This window comes from Drosophila nasuta, chromosome 2R, assembly GCF_023558535.2.
Source record: "Drosophila nasuta strain 15112-1781.00 chromosome 2R, ASM2355853v1, whole genome shotgun sequence".
Lineage (NCBI taxonomy): Eukaryota > Metazoa > Arthropoda > Insecta > Diptera > Drosophilidae > Drosophila > Drosophila nasuta.
The window spans coordinates 28,072,961-28,092,683 of NC_083456.1; the positions used below are offsets into that span (position 1 = coordinate 28,072,961).

The 19,723-nt window shown below is 39.6% G+C and overlaps 1 protein-coding gene and 1 long non-coding RNA gene across 6 annotated transcripts; one reads left to right on the forward strand and one right to left on the reverse strand.

Moving 5' to 3' along the window:
• Positions 1-41: 41 nt before the first annotated feature.
• LOC132787495 (transcription intermediary factor 1-alpha) lies at positions 42-19,590 on the reverse strand. Of its 4 annotated transcripts, none has more exons than XM_060794563.1 (10): positions 18,585-19,590; positions 5,492-6,869; positions 4,746-4,829; positions 4,279-4,679; positions 4,090-4,204; positions 3,754-4,025; positions 3,517-3,691; positions 2,553-2,889; positions 2,370-2,493; positions 42-2,290 (listed from the first exon to the last, which is right to left on the reverse strand). In XM_060794563.1, the coding sequence occupies exons 1-10, from the start codon at positions 18,786-18,788 to the stop codon at positions 2,027-2,029; spliced, it is 3,354 nt and encodes a 1,117-aa protein (XP_060650546.1). In that variant the 5' UTR covers positions 18,789-19,590; the 3' UTR covers positions 42-2,026. The 4 variants fall into 4 exon arrangements, with proteins under 4 accessions (XP_060650546.1, XP_060650544.1, XP_060650545.1 ...); XM_060794561.1 differs by having other exon boundaries at positions 2,553-2,913; XM_060794562.1 differs by having other exon boundaries at positions 43-2,293; positions 18,585-19,589.
• Positions 18,165-18,740, forward strand: LOC132787501 (uncharacterized). 2 transcript variants are annotated; one of them, XR_009632552.1, is made up of 2 exons: positions 18,165-18,311; positions 18,369-18,740. It is a non-coding gene; the product is annotated as an uncharacterized LOC132787501 (long non-coding RNA). The 2 variants fall into 2 exon arrangements; XR_009632551.1 differs by having other exon boundaries at positions 18,165-18,307.
• Positions 19,591-19,723: the final 133 nt, after the last annotated feature.

The window sequence follows — 19,723 nt, forward strand, 5'->3', positions numbered from 1 at the left end:
AAAACAAAGTTCACTTGATAGTAAGTAGTACATTTATTAGTTATCTTTTAAGTGTTTATCATAAAACTTATGGCCTAAAAACAGATAAAATAATTTCTATGGTTTTTTCATTTTGTTTTTGTTTCGCATTCAACATATAAACACACTTAGTTATAAGCATGGATTTGTATTTCATTATCATTTTCATTTGCCTTGCTGTTGTAATTTAGATAGGATAGCACACATTCATGTTCCTCTATTTAATATATTTATATGTATATATATAGTCGATAATACATCTATATAATTTCAAGTTTATATTTTCATTTGTTTTTATTGTTTTTTTTCCCAAAGTGTGACATGAGTAGGATAGAACAGCCTCCCTGCTCTACTAGTAGTATGCATAGATCGTTCAGTTTAGGATATATTGTATTGTATTGTGTTGTTTATAAGTTGTTAAAATATTTATAAAAATATTCCCATTAATTTGCGAACTTTTGTTTTATTTATATTTAGTTTTCATTTCTTCCTTTGTTTTGATTTGACATCGTATGAGATGAAAACAAGGTAATAATAAGCACAGCATTCAACTGGTTTCATGGATGTATTTGGAAATGATTATAATTACACTCATAATATACATATAGATAAGTATATGTATTTATATTATTATCATTATTATGTGTAGTAGTTTACGGTTATGGTTTTAATTTGAGGATGGTTCTCTAGTAGACTGATTGGCTGCTTGCCTGACCGGCTCTTTTTTTATACTAAAAACGACAAACGAACAACATTAAAGGATCTATTTGCTTATATAAATATGTATGTATGTATGTATATTGTGTGTGTGTGCTTAATTCTTTCGTTCCAAACTTATAACTCTAATTTGCAACTTATTACAAGTGTCTTCTTATATGGTATACGAATGTTTTGCTGTCTGATGCTGATGCATGAGCGTGTGTGAAAGAAAATAAAGTATAATCAAAAAAGAAATGCGCTCGAATATTATTATAATATATAGACAAGATTGATAGATACTTTATCCGTTCTGTATGGGCAATAAATATCGTACATAGCATTAGGGGGTAGAGAAGGGTGAAAATAATAAAACATAGTAATTGAAATGAGTTTTTTGTATGCAATAATATAATATATAGTACATATTAGGATATAATTTGTTCATTATTTTTCGTTTTTGTTTTTATTGTTTATCGCTATCACAAAAGTAAATACAACTCTAACAGTTTGTTTTGGGGGGGTTAGAGAAGAGTCGGGAATACTCTAGAATTTTACAGTGAAGTCATCATTATGAAACTCAGGATGGTTTCACACAAAACTTCAACTAAGATTTAATCTCTACTTGGTATATCTGTTTACATATGTATATTCAACACTTAAGTCTGTAGCTAAAACATAGTATCTCTCTTCGATCCGAGTTTATGCTTGCGTTGCATTCATATTTAATGAAATCATATCAAATGACTTTGCTTATTTACAGTTTTCGGGGGGAAATTAAAAACTAAATGTACACCAGCTACTTATTGTTGTTGTTGTTACGTTTTTGTTCTAAATGCTTATTAGTTATTTTTGCATACAATTATGTAACCATGTATTTCGTATTTAGCGCCATTTACAACAAATGTGGTGTGTACATTATTAACGTGGTAACTGCGAGTGTGTACGGATATGTTCATTCGCGAGTGGTTTATTTTTAAGGGGGCTTAGAGGCTTATAGGCCAAAGGCGGCGGCATATGCATGCAGTAGCTGGAGCACATAGTCGGCGCTCTCTTGTATTGCATTGCTGCCCAGACTACGCGGTCGTTGCGGCAAATCCAGCTCAAAATCCGGAAAATTCAGCTCATGCTTCTGCTCATCCTCTTTGCTTGTTGGCTTTGCCTCATCCTCGTTTGTCAGCGCATATTCTTGTTCTAGCTGCTCCTTCTTCTCCTGCTGTTCATCGTCCTCCTTCTGCGCTGGCTGCTCTGACTTCTCCTCATTTGACTGCGATTGCTGCTCCGTGCCCTTCTCGTCGGGCAAAAGCTCGTTCTATTCGTGCACCGTTCGACGCGGACGTTTCGCTGGCAAGCTTGCGCCATCCTCACTGTCCGCCAACGATGCCGAGCCACAACTCTTGCGACCATTCTCCATTGGCGCAGGTGAGCCAGCAGCTGCAGCCACTAAGTTCGGTGAATTGGATGAGGTGGACGCTCCACTACCGCCGAGTTTGCCACCAAAGTTGGGCAACCATTTGGCCAGCTGCTCTTCGAAGAAGTTCTCCAAATACTTGGCATTGCTGTACGTTTTCGAGTCCTCCTGTGTGAAAGCAAACACAAGCAACACATATGTAAAAAACTGAGTCACGTTAAACGAAATGCACGAATGCACTCACCTGATAGAAGAGATAGGTGTTCTTGAAGATTAGACGCACGTCGGCTACAAAGCCAGCAATGTCCTTGTAGTGATTGGGACTGGAAGGATCCAGTCGCGTGCGTATGACATCCAATGACATGGGGCTGCAATAATGAAAACATGATTAGCAAAGGAACTTTATTGAACAGCAATTTTAACTTACTTGCAAATAATCTCATAGTATTGGGAGTTGGCTGGCGATTCGGGTTCACGGAAATTAAGACTCTGCTCGTATTGACAATAGAGCTCCAAGCAAATGCGCTGCAGTATCCTTAGCTCCACGCTGCTCAATTCGCCGGGCTGTGACTTTTCGTTGCCCTCGGTTTTGGTCAGCTCCTTGAGATTAACGCAGAGCAGACACTGCCAGCTCTCGCTCTCGTCCGGCAAGGAGCTAATCGCGGGTATGTGACAATTCTGATGGAATACCTTTGGGCATTTGTCGCAGCACATCAATTCACCGCCATCCAGGCATACGGCACACCAATCCTCGTTGGGATCATCTTTTTGTTCGTTTTTATTATTAACTGATATGATTAGTTTTCGGATATTGCATTTGTTTTTGTATTTTCATGTGTGTGTTTGATGTGTATGTGTATGGGAATGGTGTATGGGTGTGTATGTGTTTGGTTTTCATTGTATTGGTTTTTTTATTTCGATTTTATTTGGATTTGGTTCGGTTTTGGTTTGTTCAATAGGTATTTTTGATTGGTTAGTAATTGATTCGTACGTTTTATATTGCGCGTTTAGATTGGTTTTGTAGTTTATTATTTGTGTTTTTTTTTTTCGAAAACGAGTTTTGCAGTTTTGAAAATAGAAATAAACAAAGCAAAGTTATATGAGAATTGAATATCGATACAAACCAGCAGCAAAACAGCAAAGTAAATGTTAAACATAAGCCTACGATACCACTTGGAATTTTACTCTCACACAAATATTCTTTAATAAAATATTTAAATTTTAAAGCAATGTTTTACATTAAGCTTTAACCATTTAATATTAAAAAGACTTAGTAGCATTTTGATAGCAATTTGGCAGAAAATAAAGATACACACTCAGACACCCGCACACCCATTAAAATAGCCATGATCCAAATGAAGAAATTCGTTTATAATGAAGCTGTTACTCACCTTCCTGAGTGTTGGACAGATCTGTGGAGCTGTGCACCTGCGGCGAGGTGGTCTTAGTGCGTCCTTCGGGCAGCACTTGCACGCCATTCGAGTCCAACTTGGCAATTGTGGCAATCAGATCATTAATGGAGTCATCGCGCACCTTATCGATGGGCTCAGTAAAATCCTTGGTATTCTATTATAGAAATGTATATCATAAGTAAACCGGCTATTAAGTTATTAATATACGCTGCTTACCTCATGTGTGCTGGGACTGGGTGTCTTTGGATTTGTCGATGTGACATTGGAGAGTATGGATACAGCTGGACCAAGTCCCAGTGCAGCGGCATTTAACTGAGCTATGCTATTCGCCGACGAGGAGCCATTGCCCGGAAGCGCAGCGCCGCCTATGCTGAGACTAGGCGGTGTGCTGTTCTTAAGAGTATTTGGAGATTTTAATGAGATTTTAAAATTTTCTGATGTCTGTCGTCCGTTGGCAAAGGGCAAGAGAGGTCCCTGCTGTTGGCAAACTGTGAAATCAAATTTGAATTATTAATGCAAATTGTAGATGGGAAAACTATTTTTGCCACTCACTGTTGGATTGCTGCGCGGATTGTGGTATATGCCACTTGGCAAGACTGTGCATCGCGTTACTCGCTTGCGGCGGGCCAGAATTATAGCCAGCCTGGCTCCCATGAAACCCCAACGCCTGTGTAATTAGCAATTCATAACTCAAGTAAGTGAATTTATTGATTATTGATTTGCATCGAATGCGCCACTTACATTCTGCATGGGGTTGGGCATCATTGGTGGTCGCTGCAATGCACCTGGCGATGGTATCTGCCCACCACCGCCGCCTCCTCCTCCCGCTCCGGCCATGGCGGCAGCGGCTGCCTGCTGCTGTGCATGCTGGCTGGCCATGCGCTGATATTGCGACTGAAATCGCGCGTTACTGTTCATGAAATTGCTGTTGTCTCTCGGCCCGCCGCCCGGTCCACCACCGCCCTGGCCAAAATTTTGCTGCCCTGCCATAAAATGTGGACGCATCTGTGGACCCAACTGCTGATGAGCGGGCGACGGTGCGCCTTGCGGGCCGCCCGGATAGCTGGGCGGGCCATTGAAGCCCAGATGCGCGGTGGGACTCTGTGCCGCCTGGTTGTTCAGCAGGCCACGCAGACTGATGTCTGAAGAAACAGAAGATTCGAGTTACAAATGTACTTTAAATTTAGTCAAATAAACACTTCACTTACCCATATTCTGCGGATGCGTGGAGGAGCTAACATGGGGCTGACCCTGTCTCTGCATTCCTACAGGCGGCATGCCACCAAATCGTACTGCAAGTAAATACAAATTATCAGAGTTATTCGAGAACACGTTAAATTAAAACACGAGAAGAGAGAGAGAGCGCTTCTTCTTACCGGAGAGGGACAAAGATAGTGTGACCATAGGACTTAAATTTATTAATACCTTAAATACTAAAACCGGTTTAATGTTATATTTGCCTGGGAATGGCGATAATCTACAAGAGTTAACGAATCTGTTGCAAAACAAATTCTTATGAATAATAAACAACGCAGTTACAAACGAACGTCGGATATCCGTTTCCCGTTTTTTTACTAAAATGTGAAGGGAGCTAAAGAACTGATAAAGTGAGGCTGGCAAATAAACTGTAAAACATTTTATCGTTTCGCAATAGAATTTTACAAAATTCCTTTACAGTGTTATGAGATAATTAATGTACATTGTATTACTAGTTTTAGTATTTAGCTTCACAACTAGGAGTTTATATTTTTTTGTTTGGGAAAGATGGCGAAGCCCGATTGTAAAACATTCTTTATGTGCATATTCGCAAAATTTTACGTCTTTAGCTGCTATCGTATTTTAAATGTCGACATTAATACGGACGGACAGACAGACGGATATAATAATTTTGACAATATATTATCCCTCTTTGGGACTTAAAGTAAAAGTAATATAAAAATTTTGGTAGGCTTACCTGGTCCATCGCCTGGAAACGAACGACTCATGGATAGATTGTTGAACTGCTGAGCGGCGGCTGCATTGCTGTAGAGTGGCGGTCCATTCTGTGGACCAAAACCGCCTGGCGGTCCGTTGGGCGACAGTCCTGCCGTCATGCCTGGGGGCAAGCCTGGACGCAATGGTGGCGCCATATTCGGGCTGGGTGGCTGTCGTGGAGGCGGTGGAGCCGGTCCGTTTTGTGTGGGCGATGGCGCCGGTGGATATGGCTTGCCATCGACAATAACAATGCCCAGCTGTGAGATGACTTTCTGCAGTTCCGCCACCTGATTCAGCTGCACCTGAATGCGCACAGGAATCTCGGGATTTGGGATGTCAGCGCGTTGGCATTTAAGTTTTTGCAGATGACGCACAAGGGACTTTTTGCTCGATAATATGGCAAAATCGCTGCCCTTCTCAAGGGCATTCTGCATAAATTCGATGCAATGATCTGTGTTATCCGACAGCAGCTGCAGCGTCTCCTTCTTCTCGACCAGCACTTTCAGTTTGCTGTCACAGACCTCATTGAGACGCATCACAAGCTGCTTGCCACGCATATTCACCGTGTTGGTTATTTTGACCACCATGGCGGTGATCTCTTTGATTAGATCCTTCTTTTTGTCATGTATCAGTTGCTGGCGATCATCGATCACTTTAGTCGCCGATGACAGCAAGAAACGCTTATAGTTTATTTCAGAGACGAGCGTGGACAACGCTTGTCGCGACTCTGTGGCAATCTCGTGTGCAAACTTATACTTGTGATCCCGATGATCGCTCAGCTGGCAATCGCGACAAGTCAACTTGTCGCATGTCTCGCAAAACAACGATAGCTTCTCTTGTGTATGCAACTGGCACATGTGCAGCTTATCGATGCCACCGGTGCCCACCAGCTGCTCGTTGTTGGCCTCATCCTTTGGCTTGATCGTGTGATCCTTGGTGATCTTGAGTCGTTGATGCGCCTGCACACAATTGTCGCAAATGTACTCCGAGCAGTCCACACACCACGATGTGGCCACCGCACCATCCGAACAGCTGCTGCACTGTATGTTGGCTGTCAGCGAACTCTTGAGGCCATCGCTGGAGCCGTTGCCATCGCCATTGTCGCCGGCGGCGCATTGCTCGATGAGGAACTGATTCTCAATAATGTATTCGTTCTGTGAGGCATTGTCGCAGACCGGACAATGAATGAGCGGTGGCAGCGAGCGATCCAGCTCTGAGAACTTGGTGTTCACACACTGGCCACAGGCCACGTGGAGACATTCGAGCAGTTTGGGACGATCATTGATGCCCAGCACTTGAGCGCAGTAGACGCACTTGAAGAGCGTAAACTTGGCGGATGCTGATGAATTTGATTCCGACTGCAAGAAAGGAAAGAGAAAGAACGATTAAAATAAGTGCACTCGACTGCGAGATACTCGCTATACAAATAAAGTGTGACCAAAGCAATTGAAATGACTTTTAACTTTGCCAGCTAATTGAAACGAAATCAAGTGTGCTCGACTACAAAATTTCAAGATTTATTATTAGTGCTTTACTCACAATTTTCTTTAACATTTTTAAGTTTATATTAATTTAAGTACATTTGCATATATAATGTGTATATATTATCATATTTTCCCATCCCATAAGTAGCTTGCATAATGCTAAGAGATTATCCCATTGCTTTTAAGCAAAAAATTGAACATGCTTATCAGCAAATGAATTTCGAGTGCTCTGCCTTGAGTTATCGTCAAGTGTATTGCCCCTTGGGGAGCAATATGTTATGGTTTGTATAAGACAATCAGGATAATATTGTATGTGTATCTGACGAGTGGCACTTTCCATGCATTGCTTTTTCAACTGACTTATTTCCCTGTTCAATTCAAATATGATTGATGCCTTATAAATTAAACAGTCGCTAATCTAATCTAATCTTATCTTATCTATGTATTAAATTGTTGCAGTCATAATAATGCGATAAAGTCACAGCCTGGTAAACTGTCGAATTTATAGAAATGACTCCAGGCGCTGTTGTCAATTGAGGGGGAAAAGATACTTCATTTAACTGACTCAACTTTCACGACTTTTCTTAAATAAACTTGCATTTGAAACGCATAAATTTTGTTTAAAGTTTGTGCTTTTGCAGTGTGTTTATCCTCAGCAGGATATTAATGAACTGCGGCTCACGTTTGCATCGATCTCAGTGGCAGTTTCTCCTTTATAATTAATCGCAGCAAGTTTCGAACAAGACAAGAGAGCATAAATTCAATGCACACACAGAGATAAAAGCGAACAAATAGCGTACCATAATGGAATTGGGGATAGAATACTGCAAGACAACAGAAAGAGAGAGAGGGGGAAGGAGGGGCAAGTTCGATTGGGGGCGAGGGAGCTTCGTTGGTTGCTTAGCTGCTTGGTTGCTACGTCGTCTCTGACTGTCGCAGGGCAAGATTGATTAGTTTTATCTTGAGTTGGAGCACATAAATCCAATTGATTGATTATGCTTTTGCTCGATAAAGATTACTGCATTGGTATGCGAACGTTTTACATGCAGCCTCTCTCTCTATGTGTGTGTGTTTGTGCCAACGGAAGCGCCATGGACATTGATGAATGCCACAACACAACAGCAGCAATGCGAGTTGTGCAAAAATGTTCTGGCTCGGCATTGCAATACGCAATCCAGTGCCCAATGCTATGCAACGATCCGACGATCCATTTAAGGCCACCTGCTGACGTCAGCAAAAGAAAAAAGAGAAAAGCAAGCGAAAGAGAGAGAGAGCGAGTGAGGAAGGGAGAAAGTGTGTCTCGATTTTCACCAAACGAATCTCTCTCGCTCTCAACTTTCAAAACGCCTCGGCAGTCATAAATCATCGCAGCCATTTTCTACAATATATATATATTATATATATATACATATATGGGAAGCTTGCCACATACCCACGCGCCGCGAGCAGACAACAAATATACGTATACACAGTATAGATTCGGATTCGGAGTCAGGGCATTAGGGGGCGACGTTCCACTTGAAAGCCATTCATCATAATGTAGTATGTGTGCTTCCATGGCCATTGCTCACATTCTCCTCGCCTGCTCGCGGCACTAAAAAAAACTGGTCGGCTCTCGGCTCGTGGCTTCGTGTTTCGCTTTGCTCGGTTCGGCTCGCTCTGCTCGGCTCGTCTCGACTCGGCTGGGCCGACGCAGCCCACTTAAAGTTGCTCAAGTCCGTCCGTCTGTCCGTCCGTCCATGGCGACTCTCTGACTTGGCATTAAAATTGTGTGTTGCGAAAAGCAACAGAAAAAAAGAAGAAAAAATACAAAAAAAAAATAAAATAAAATAACCAGCTGCTACCCCCATGCTTTCAATCTTATTGAAATGACTTGCCATAAACTGGAAACGGGTAGCAAACTCGTTTTCGAACCCCGCATTCCTCCGCATCCCGCATTCCTGGTTCGCTCGGGCGCTAGGAGCTCAATTTGGCCAACGAAAATTTCCAAAAACGATTCTTTTATGCAAGTAATTCTAATTAATAGGGTTTCCAATCAGCTTTTATTTTTTTATTTCGGGGGTACCTGAAAGTTTAATCGATTTTTCAATCACTTCCGGGCACCGAAACTCACGTACACACAATGAGAAATGTGAGGAAGGGGCTAAATGTTGTGAAAACACAAAAAAGGGGTCAGAATTTGAAAAGTTTTTTTTTGTATAATTTATCTGCGACAGGTGAGCAAAAGTTCAGATTACTAATACGCATAGTTACACGACGACGGAGAGCTTGGGATTTGATATGGAAATAATCGGAAATCAATCCAATGTTACTTATGCAGGTCAATAAGAATAAAATAAAATATTGTTTCCAATTAAATTATACGGGATCACTGACCTGAATATTTTTGCTACCATAGCAACCCGCATCGTCAGCTTAAATCAACAAGATTGTAAACAATTTACTATAGAAGCATTACCGATAATCTATGCAGCATATCGAAAGTATGCTAAAGTATTAAAGGCACATCTTCTAACAATGGAAAGAAGCTATAAAAACACCGAAACACACAAAGTATTGTAGGGAGAATTCAGCACTTTAACGCCCACGCATAGGGGTAAAAAAAAAGGCTTTCCAGTTGCCTTTGTGTTGGCCATTAAAAAACTGTCTATGGCAGACAGGCAACGAATGTATAAATAATTCTAAATCAATTTCAATTAGAGAATGTTGAAAGGATGCCACAACAACAAGGACAGCAAAACAAGCAAGATGAGCTTCGCATCGACAACAGCAACAGCAACAACAACAACAACAAAAATGCCCCAAAAGGCACGAAGCACTAGAAATGTGCTGACATGATGGAATGGCTGCATGACGTCTGCTGGCATGGCGTCTGAATGAGTGCATTTATGATTGATGTAATTTTGATGAAAGTAATCACATTTCCATCCGGCATCCAGCACTGCGCTGAAGCCTTTTAAAGCCCCGTTTCACATTTCATTGCGAATTTATTTGCAATAACTTTTTGCAGTTTTGCAAAAAAATAAAAAACTTTCTTTCTTGTTAGTCGCACACATAGCAAACTTTATTGTGGAAATGAAAGAAGTTCTACAACTATATTTCATTCCCCTCACCAGTATATTTCAATCCCTTTTGGATGACAGCAGACAGCCAGCGAGCCAGCCAAATCAGTGGAAAGTCCCATTGGCAACAACTTTCAGACGCATCTTTCACATGCCAAATCCAAATCCAAATCCATTTACTTTTTGCTTTGCTTCGCTTTTAGCAGGCAGCCATAATTCCATTAATTTGCGTGCTCACATCAAATTGGATTTTCAGTTAAGCCATCACTTTTCCTGCTTCGAGTTTTCCCAACATAAAAGAGATGACGAAGCAATAAAGTCCTGCATGACAACCCATCAAATGAAAAGCATTTTCTTATTGAATTTATTAGGTAATAAAAATCCTAATCTAACTTTGAAGTCGACTCCCGACTTATAAATTTTAATAACCCAACAATTATTTATTAGTCTCTCTATATTATTGAAAAAGTTCAATTGGGGTCAATATAATAATAATAAATTAATTTTTTTGAAGTTTTTACGCACTATCAACCTTATCAGCTAATTGTTCCGCTAGCTTTTTTAATTAGAAAATCACATATTTAGAGGCTTATGTTTATTAATAGCAAAACATTGGAATGCTAATGATATTTTAATGTACTACAGCTTGCATGAGATTTCAGATTATATTGATTTTCAATGTCCCTTTTTAACATATTAATTGATTTCTAATGTCATAACACTTAATCATCTTGTTATAGGGTAGTGATTTTTTTTGTGCTGTCTTTAGTTTCCATGTTCGTTGCAATTTGTTGGGCTCTTTCAATAATTGGTCAATTAAATCGGACTACAAAGTTGTACGATCCAATTAGAGGCATGTGGACCAGACCTTTAATAATGATTATAGGATTAACATAGTTGTGACACAATTCCATGTAATTTTGTGCAATTTGAAAACTTTTTGAATGTGCCCCATTCATTGAGAGTAATTTGAATGACAGTTTGGTATCCTTCAATGGCAGTTCGTTTATCATTTATTGCACACTTGCTGAAAGTCTGTTGCAATCATAGATGGTATAGTGAGTGAGTGGCCTTAAATTAAATATAAGCTATAATTACAAAGAAAATCGAACTGAAAGCGAACTCAAAACATTTCGTATATTTCACAGCGAGTGCACCCACAACAACAACAACAAAATATCCAACAGCGTCGAGAGTATGATAAATGTCAGACAACATTGTTGTGTATAGCATTTGTATGGCTTTCGAAGGACAAGCGAGCTGGCTGAGGCATAAATCAGTGTGCAATATGAGCATGCATCATCTGAATGTGTGTGTGTGTGTGTGTTTGTGTATGCGTCATGAATCCTGATGGACAGCGGGTGGCATACAGCGGCCATTTTGTTAAAATTGCACACGCTGCGTGTTGCTGCTGCGTCCTGTTGCTATCCTCAGCCTCAGCCTCTGCTTGCCTGCTGTTGGTCATCATCGGCTGTATTTCGGTTTCAGCGGCCATTTTGTGCAAAAATCCTTTTGCACTGCGGGCATCTATGACTCCAAATTGCTCTCAGCCATGACGGCTGTCTTTGGGTCTCAGATTGCACACGTCCGTCTCGTTTATGCAACACAATATGCGCAAATTGCATTGTTTTTACCCCAAAAATTAAAGCAAACTCCAAAGTGCACACAAACAACATTGTCCTTTGAACTTTAGCCACACACTCTCACAGACGAACACTCATGCTGTAAATCAACAACAATAATCAAAAGAGAAGGGCAATTAATTGCATTTCAAGTTGCTTGTCTGTCTGAGACACATTCGAAACTTGAGGTTCACATATCGATTTCTTGGTCTGGCGCACAAAGTCAAGTCGCAATACATCCTTATTATGTGTGGAGGAGACATAAGCCAATTTATCGTTTGCTTTCGACTTTGTCAAAATAAATTAATTTAATTAGTTTTGTTATGCACATCAATGGAAATTCATTTGCTACAGTTTCCATGCGCAACTCGACTCAAATCCATTTGCAATTTGGCATGCAACGTTACGGCGCTTGGAAAGAATCAAATTAAAGTCCAACCATATTTCAAACAGAAATTCAAATTTCATATAATAAACTGAGATAACGTTTGACCTTCTAACCAAATAGCAGAGAGTTCAAGAGTGCTACAAATGTAATTAGTAATAGTTATGACTAATTACTTAATCACTTAAGAGATAAAGTAATGGGAAATTTTCTTAGTCATCTTTTATACAGATAGTAATGACAGCAAAGCTTAGGCTTAGGCACATACATACACATATTTCATTTGTAATTCCATTTCGTATCATAATTTGAAATCTTATTCAAGTCCTTGTATCGCATGCTTACTAAAAGCCCAAGACTTGGAGCTCAGGTGTCAAATCGCTACAGCAACATCAAAGACAGCAAATGCTTATAAAAATGTGCAACGAGGATAATGAATAAAAGAAAACTCGGCTCTTGAAATATTTATGAGGCGAGGCAATAAACTAAAATTGCAAAGATATAACGCTCGAAAAATGCCAGACATAAATTGCGCCAAGTGCGCGAGTGAGCAAGAAAGCAAAACAGAAAACAGAATCGAAAGTAGCGCGAGCGAAAGAGAAACAATTGCAAATAAAACAGAGAGACGGAGAGAGAGTGCTAGCGAATAAGAAATATAGCAGATGAAGCAGATGGCACAATAAAATATTTTATACTCCCCATAATAAAAGCGAAAAACTTGATTGTGACTGTGAAACTTTGGCGAATGAACTAAACACAAAAAAGGAGAGAAATAAAAACAAGAGAGAAATAAAATGTACACCCAGACTGTTAAAGGTGATGCGATTTATGAGATAGCGTTGACCAGGACCGCCGCAACTTGGCCGCCAACCATCGGTTCAACCAACCAGCCAGCCAGCTGAAATTCTCAATTTTTTAATGGCCTGTACAGTGGTCTTGAGGCTTTTAAAGGAAAATAGAATAAAAGACCCTTTTTTGCATAATAATATATGTAAATAGAATATGTAAGTTAAGCTTATTTAGATCGATTGTTAAGGGTTGTAAGAATGTAGAAAGCTGTACTCCAATTCTATTACAAATCCGAAGACAACGTAAAAATTTCCTTTGTTTGGTTATTTGCAGCTGTTGCACTTGCACCTGCTCAAACAGCTTGCAACACGCGCTCGAGGGTTGCAAGTGATCTTAATGATCGACTGAAGTCTATTTCTATTGTAAGTCAAAGTAATTTATAGCCAGAGCGGTAAAGATAAAACAATTCGGTTAGTATTTAATTTTATAAGTAATTAGGAAATATGTTTGCAATTAGAAAATGTAATCATTTTCAAATTAAGATTATACAATAGGATAATTCAGTAATAGAAAAATATAAAAATGTTTTATTATTTGTATTAAGTCATAAACTAATTTCCAACTTAAATTACAAAAGAAAGTGAACCTCTGTTTTTTATTTGTACCGATTAAGTTTGAACTTATCCTTAGCATCCACAATGACTTTTCAACAAACATAAAAGAAAGGTCGAGCATAATCAGAGACAGACAAAAACGCTTCAAAGAGTTAATAACTCTCGACGTTTTAAAGAGGGACCAAACCACTTTTCCATCTATGATATGATATGGAATGTAGTGTGGCGTTTCGGGCCATTTGCTTAAATCGCCGACATATCCGGCAGCGACGCTGCAATTTCCGCTGCGGTTCAGGAACACTCTCGGGGCCAAGGGAAGATGGGAGAGAGCAGAGCAGAGAGACAGGGTTGCCCTAATGGGCAAAACCCTAATGACCTGACATAACTTTTCATAACGCAATTTAAGCTACCCATCGAGAGGAAAAAAAAGCATGAATTGCTACAGAAATGATGCCATAAAAATGTACGAGAATGTATTTGATTGCGGATTAACATAGGAGGATTCTCCACATTCCGAAGTTCCGAGCAAACGGGGTAAAACTCAATTGGAATAATCTGCTCAAAGCCCAAACCCCAAACCCAACCCACAATGTATGAAAATGTATCTTTAGGTTCAGAGTTTTTTTTCGACAAATGCTGCTGCCTTCACATCATTTCCCATCGTCGCAGTCGTAAAGATTTAATTGTATGGAAATCGTAAATGGCACGCAAAAGAACCAAGAAAAAGTTTTTATGTGCTTTTTGGATGGGATACAGAAAATCGATTGGATACCATTAAGGTAACCAAAGAAACTCATTCTCCGAGTCTCTCTCTCACTCTCTCTCTGTACAAAACAAAATGAATTTCTTTTGCATACCATACTTCACATTTTTCTACAATAAATACCTTCATTATGAAAGCCCCTTTTTACTTTTTGTTTAGCATTTGGCAATTTTTACGTACAAGGAACACGAGAAGTCTTAGCTGTCAGCAGCGATGACCTCAAAATGTGATTCATAACGACGACAATGACAACGAATCAAGCCGACAGTCAGTCAAGTAGTCAAGCCATCAGTTCAGACCATCATGCCAATCCATTGAAGTTGATTGCTTTGAGTGGTTTTGCTGCGGTTTATTAAGATACATACTTATCGACCAAATTGAACAATCACTACAACCCATTAAAGAAAATGGTCTCAATTTTTGCAATAACTTGGAATATATCATTCTTTATACTACGTCTAATTATTGCTCATAACAATCGACAATGCCAAACAAACATGATTGTATAGAATTAAGCAAACATGTGCAGCACAACAATTTCGAAGAAAAATCGATGGAATCCTTGATGTGCCATAAAAATATTAATAGAAGTTAAGAGCTTTTAAACTTTTTCGAGTCATATTTTAAAATTTGGAATATAATTGTCAAATTATATTTTCAATTTTGTTTTTATGTTGAAGTAATCGTAATAACAGCGGAAGAAGCTTTTAAATTGAGTAACAAAATTTCTTAATTGCCGCAATTACATTTTGAGCATTAACCGAAATACTCCAACATGTTCCGCATTTCGTTTTCGCCTAAATTTAAGTTTGGAACAGAAATATATTGAAAAAGTAAAGTAAAGTCGCCAGCTTGCACAAAATAAGCTGAAACCGCAAGCTAATGAAGCAGCCTGGTCGGGGTTCAGGGCCTATAACTGACTGGGGGATATATATCGTGTGGTGCCTGTTTCTGAGAGAAAATGACGACGACTACGACGACGACGACGTCGACGAATTGGACATTGTGGGTTTGATGGTTCAAAGAGCTGGTCGCTGGTCTCTCTGGAGCTTACCAAAAACCGCCGACGCTGCTGCTGCTGCTGTCGAGGCTGCTGCTGCGGTTTGCGGTTCTTTCTGTGCCTGATGCAACCGTTCGTGCTCCCGGGGCCATGACGGCATAAACGGCAAATCTCCAACTCACACTCACATACAAACACAGAGACTAACACACGCTTAAATACATATTCCAAAATGGCGCCATAGTTGCTCTGATGTAGATACAAAATAGTAAAGCCGCAGGGGGTCCAAAAACGTGATGCTGCAGTAGATGCAGCAAACATTTTCCAACTCGGCTTATTGCGCCGTCCGTGTGGGAGTACATTAAGATTGGGGGCGTGGCACAGCTGACAGCCTGACTATAAATCTGCTTATGTCTACAGTGACAACGACTCTTTTTGCCGGTCTCATTCAAGGATTTATGCGCATCAGCTTATAAAAACTTTTTCAATTTTTTTTGTTTGCTTTTTTGGCCCAGCTACACAACTCAAATAATACTCTACTTTTATTTCCAGTTCAATTTTAAAGTTAACTCAGCTTGTGCCACCTTCTTTATTCGCCTCTTTTATGCACTGTGCATTATAAGCCGCTTTATGTGATCGGATTATGTCCTGTGTGCGGAGCCTAATCCTCACAACCAATATGTTGGTAGCCTATCATCCCTCTTTGGAGTTCAAATGATCCCCGGAGCCGTTCGCTCGTCTAGTCAACTTTAATTACGCACGCTCTGTGGTTGGATTAAGTCGACAGTCGGCGGTTGGCGGTCGACAGTTGCCACGCCCATTAAAAGCAATTAAAATGTGTATCTGTTGGATACATACAAAACGCTGACACAGGTACAGTAACAGTTGCTGAACAGGTGAAGTGACGGCCGGCAAAAGAGGGACGGACAGGTGGCAGGTGAGAAGGGACACTCGATTATGCTGCCATGAAAAGTGAAAAGCATATTTTCCAAGATCTTTTCGTTAAGATTACACAGCAGTAAACTTAATTAGAAACTTTTCGGTAGCGTTCGCTTCTCGTTTATTCACTTGTGCCCTTCCCTCCTGCCCTCCCTTATCTACTATATATCCATTAGTATTGCGTCCCTCGGTTGGGTCATCGGCACTTTGCTTTGCTTGCATATTCTAGTGAAATTAGAGTTAATTGCACATCATTAAAAGCAAATTCTTGGAATTAATTTTATGTTTCGTCGAAAAAGCGAAAAAACCAACAGCAACAAATACATCAACAACAACAACATCATCAGCGCAATAGCAATAAACAAAATGGCCGACAACCACCGTAATTCAGCGGCCGCATTCATTATGGTGTCAGATTCAATGAATAATTATAACCTGCACCAAACACACACACATACAGAACGCAGGCATACGCACACACACACACACACACACACATGCATTGCTTGTGACATTAATGATCCCAGCGTGCAGATAACGCAAGGGAAATGCATCCAGTTGTGCTATTAAAATTTATTTGATTCCTATTCAATCACATAGTCCAATGTCCATTATAACGTATTTATATGCACACACGCACACAAAAGGAATCGCTACATTCCCACACTTCCGGTCTAGAAAATGAAAAACTTTTTTTCCATTTCCTTTTGCATTACTTTGCCTTATACAAGTTATTTTCACTTGTTTTCCTATAAGAATTCGATGTTATGATTTCTAATCTAAACAAAAACCGAAAAATTCAATATATAACCATTAAATATAATATTCAAAATAAATTTCTTTTCCGTTTTTTGCTTTGTAATCACGTCCCAATAATAAATTCTATATTTCAAAAGAGAAACACTCATGGAACCATTAATTATTCCTCTGTCCGCCATTTTGTCTGATGGTAGCCATTTTGTGTGCTTAAATTGAGCTTCTGCACCTTCGGCATACATTTATTTGTCTTACTCTCATCCATCCATCATTCCCTTTAAACGAACATGAATCAGCACAAAGCGAAGGTTAATAAATGCTGCCGGCGGGAAATACAGAGTGAAAAAAGATCGAGAGCAAGCACGGAGGGGATTCGTAGTAATATTGTCTGGCAGCTGCACTTGTCTGAGGAACTAGAGCTGCCTCTTTGGTTATTTTTTAGCTGGATTTAGCCACTTTTGCAGTTAGCCTATTTTTTTAAATTTATTTTAGTAATCAGTATAAACATAAATTAAGACATCAGGTTATTTGTCGCTCTCAAAAACAAGTATTCGTGGAAAGTCTAAAGAGGATCCGAAAGAACATAAGGTAAATCCACAAAAACGGCTATTGACTACAAACAAAAGTCTAAATGATACATGTGTACATATTTCAAGATATTTTAAACGTTCTTTAAGAATTCATGTTGTTTGTGCAACATAATTCTTATAATCAAAAAATATTACTTCATAGAAACTTTTAAACAATTATCACTAATTTGCTAGTTTATTTTAGCCATTTCTTGGCAATTCTCGCCACTTTTGCTTACAGAATTCCGGCAGCACTGCTAGGAATACATGTCATTTACAGTCACACACTCCACTTCACTTCACTATATGTGTGTGTAAGTGTATGTGTATGAGTTGAGTTGAGTTGTCTGCTACTCCATCGCCACTCAAAGGTAAACACTAGGAATCGCATTTTTTTTGTTGAATCTGAATATTTTAGAAGAGCTCACGTTTGTGGCGCTCAAGCGCGAAGCGGCGACAGCAGCAAATAATACACATACACTTACGCTATGTACACACACTCGCACTCACATCACACACATATGCTAAAGAGACGAGTCATTCGCGCTGCAGCTGATCTTGATGGAGAGCCCTCAGCGCCAAAAGAGCGAGAGAGTAAATGAGTGCGAACGCGCTGTTGTTGTTGTTTTCTCTGTTCCTCTTGTTGTTGCTGTAGTAGTTACATATTTGCTTTGCCTTTCACGCCAAACGGCAAAACCAGAAAACCGAATGAACAACAAACAGCACGAGACTTTAGCACACGAAAGTGAAACACAATTTAAGCAAACGTCTGCTGACTGTGTGTGTCAGTATTTTGCATGTGTAAGCGTATGTGTATGTGGGTGCTTTAGCATTTGTTTGTTATTGCTGCTGCTATTTGTTATTTTTGTTATAGCATGGGAAAAGATAACACACAAAGTTGCACGAGACAATTGACGCTGCTGCTGCTTTCAAATGATAAGAGAATGCTTGCTGCATATGCAACTGATAACGCATAATGCTGTTTGTCTTATCAGAGAAACGAAAGCACGTGTTGCCCCTGCCATGCAAGTTATTAACCTCAACCGCTGCACCGAATGAAAAACAATAAACTGAGATTAGATCAACTTACCCGCTTCTCAGCGCTGTCGCATGGATTGCCAACCGACGAAGACGATGAGGAGGATGTGGATGTGGATGTAGTTGCCGCTGTGCTGGGTAAATGATTTTGTGGCAAGACGGACACATCCGATGCCACCGAATCCAATTGTTCCTGCTTAATGCCCGCGATTAGTGGCAAAAAGTCATTCTTAAGATTCTCCAATTCCATATCCATATTTTCGAGTGTTTGTCACAAATTGTATGTGTGGGAAACGTTTTGAACGTTCAACGTGGGCGTTGCAAGCTAATTTTAGCGCGTGAATTTTAGCAGCAGCTGCTGCCCTTGATGAACATTATTATAGTGACGTCGATGATGATTTTGAATATATATTGCAGGATTTCGATACCATTGCATTATTTGTATTCATTCCCTAGGAGGGAAGAAGCAACATAAAAACAACGCCAAATTGGCTGCACACGCACACCTTTCCACTAACACTATTACGAACACTCACACAGACACGACGCTGGGCACACAGTCACACACACTGTTGCAAACACACAAGTTACTTTTTGTGCACAAAATAGTTTCGCTTTCGTATGGTGAAAATTATTGTTGGTCTTTGTTTTTTTTTTTGCTTTTTATCTTCTTATTCTGCACGGCGTTTCGTTTATATTTCGGCTAATATTGCATGTTTTTTGTGGTTTTCGTTTTTTATATTTTTGTTTTGTTGTATTGGCATTTTCATTTTCACCTTCAGCACACACAGCGAGCGCTTGCAAAATTTTTTTTCTCTCTACTCTTTTAGAAGGCGAAAAACTTTCATTTTAAAATGTTTCACATTATGCTTAATTTTTTGTGTTGTTAATGATAACTCAATTGCCCGACACTGATTGTGATTTGATAACGTACGGCGCAATTGTTTATTTGTTATACAAATGCATAGATTTGTATTTTTATTGGCGATCAAATTTTTTGGTAGGGAAAACACACACGGTCACGGCGTTTACTCTTCTTGGACGCTTCTCTTGTACAAAAATTTTCAACTCGCGTAGCCATTTTGGATTCAATGGTGCTGCCAGACATTTTGTAGGTATGAGGTAGGCAAACACGTTCAGACCGCAAAATATTTGTAGTTTAATTAATTAACAAGCTGATATAAGCAATGT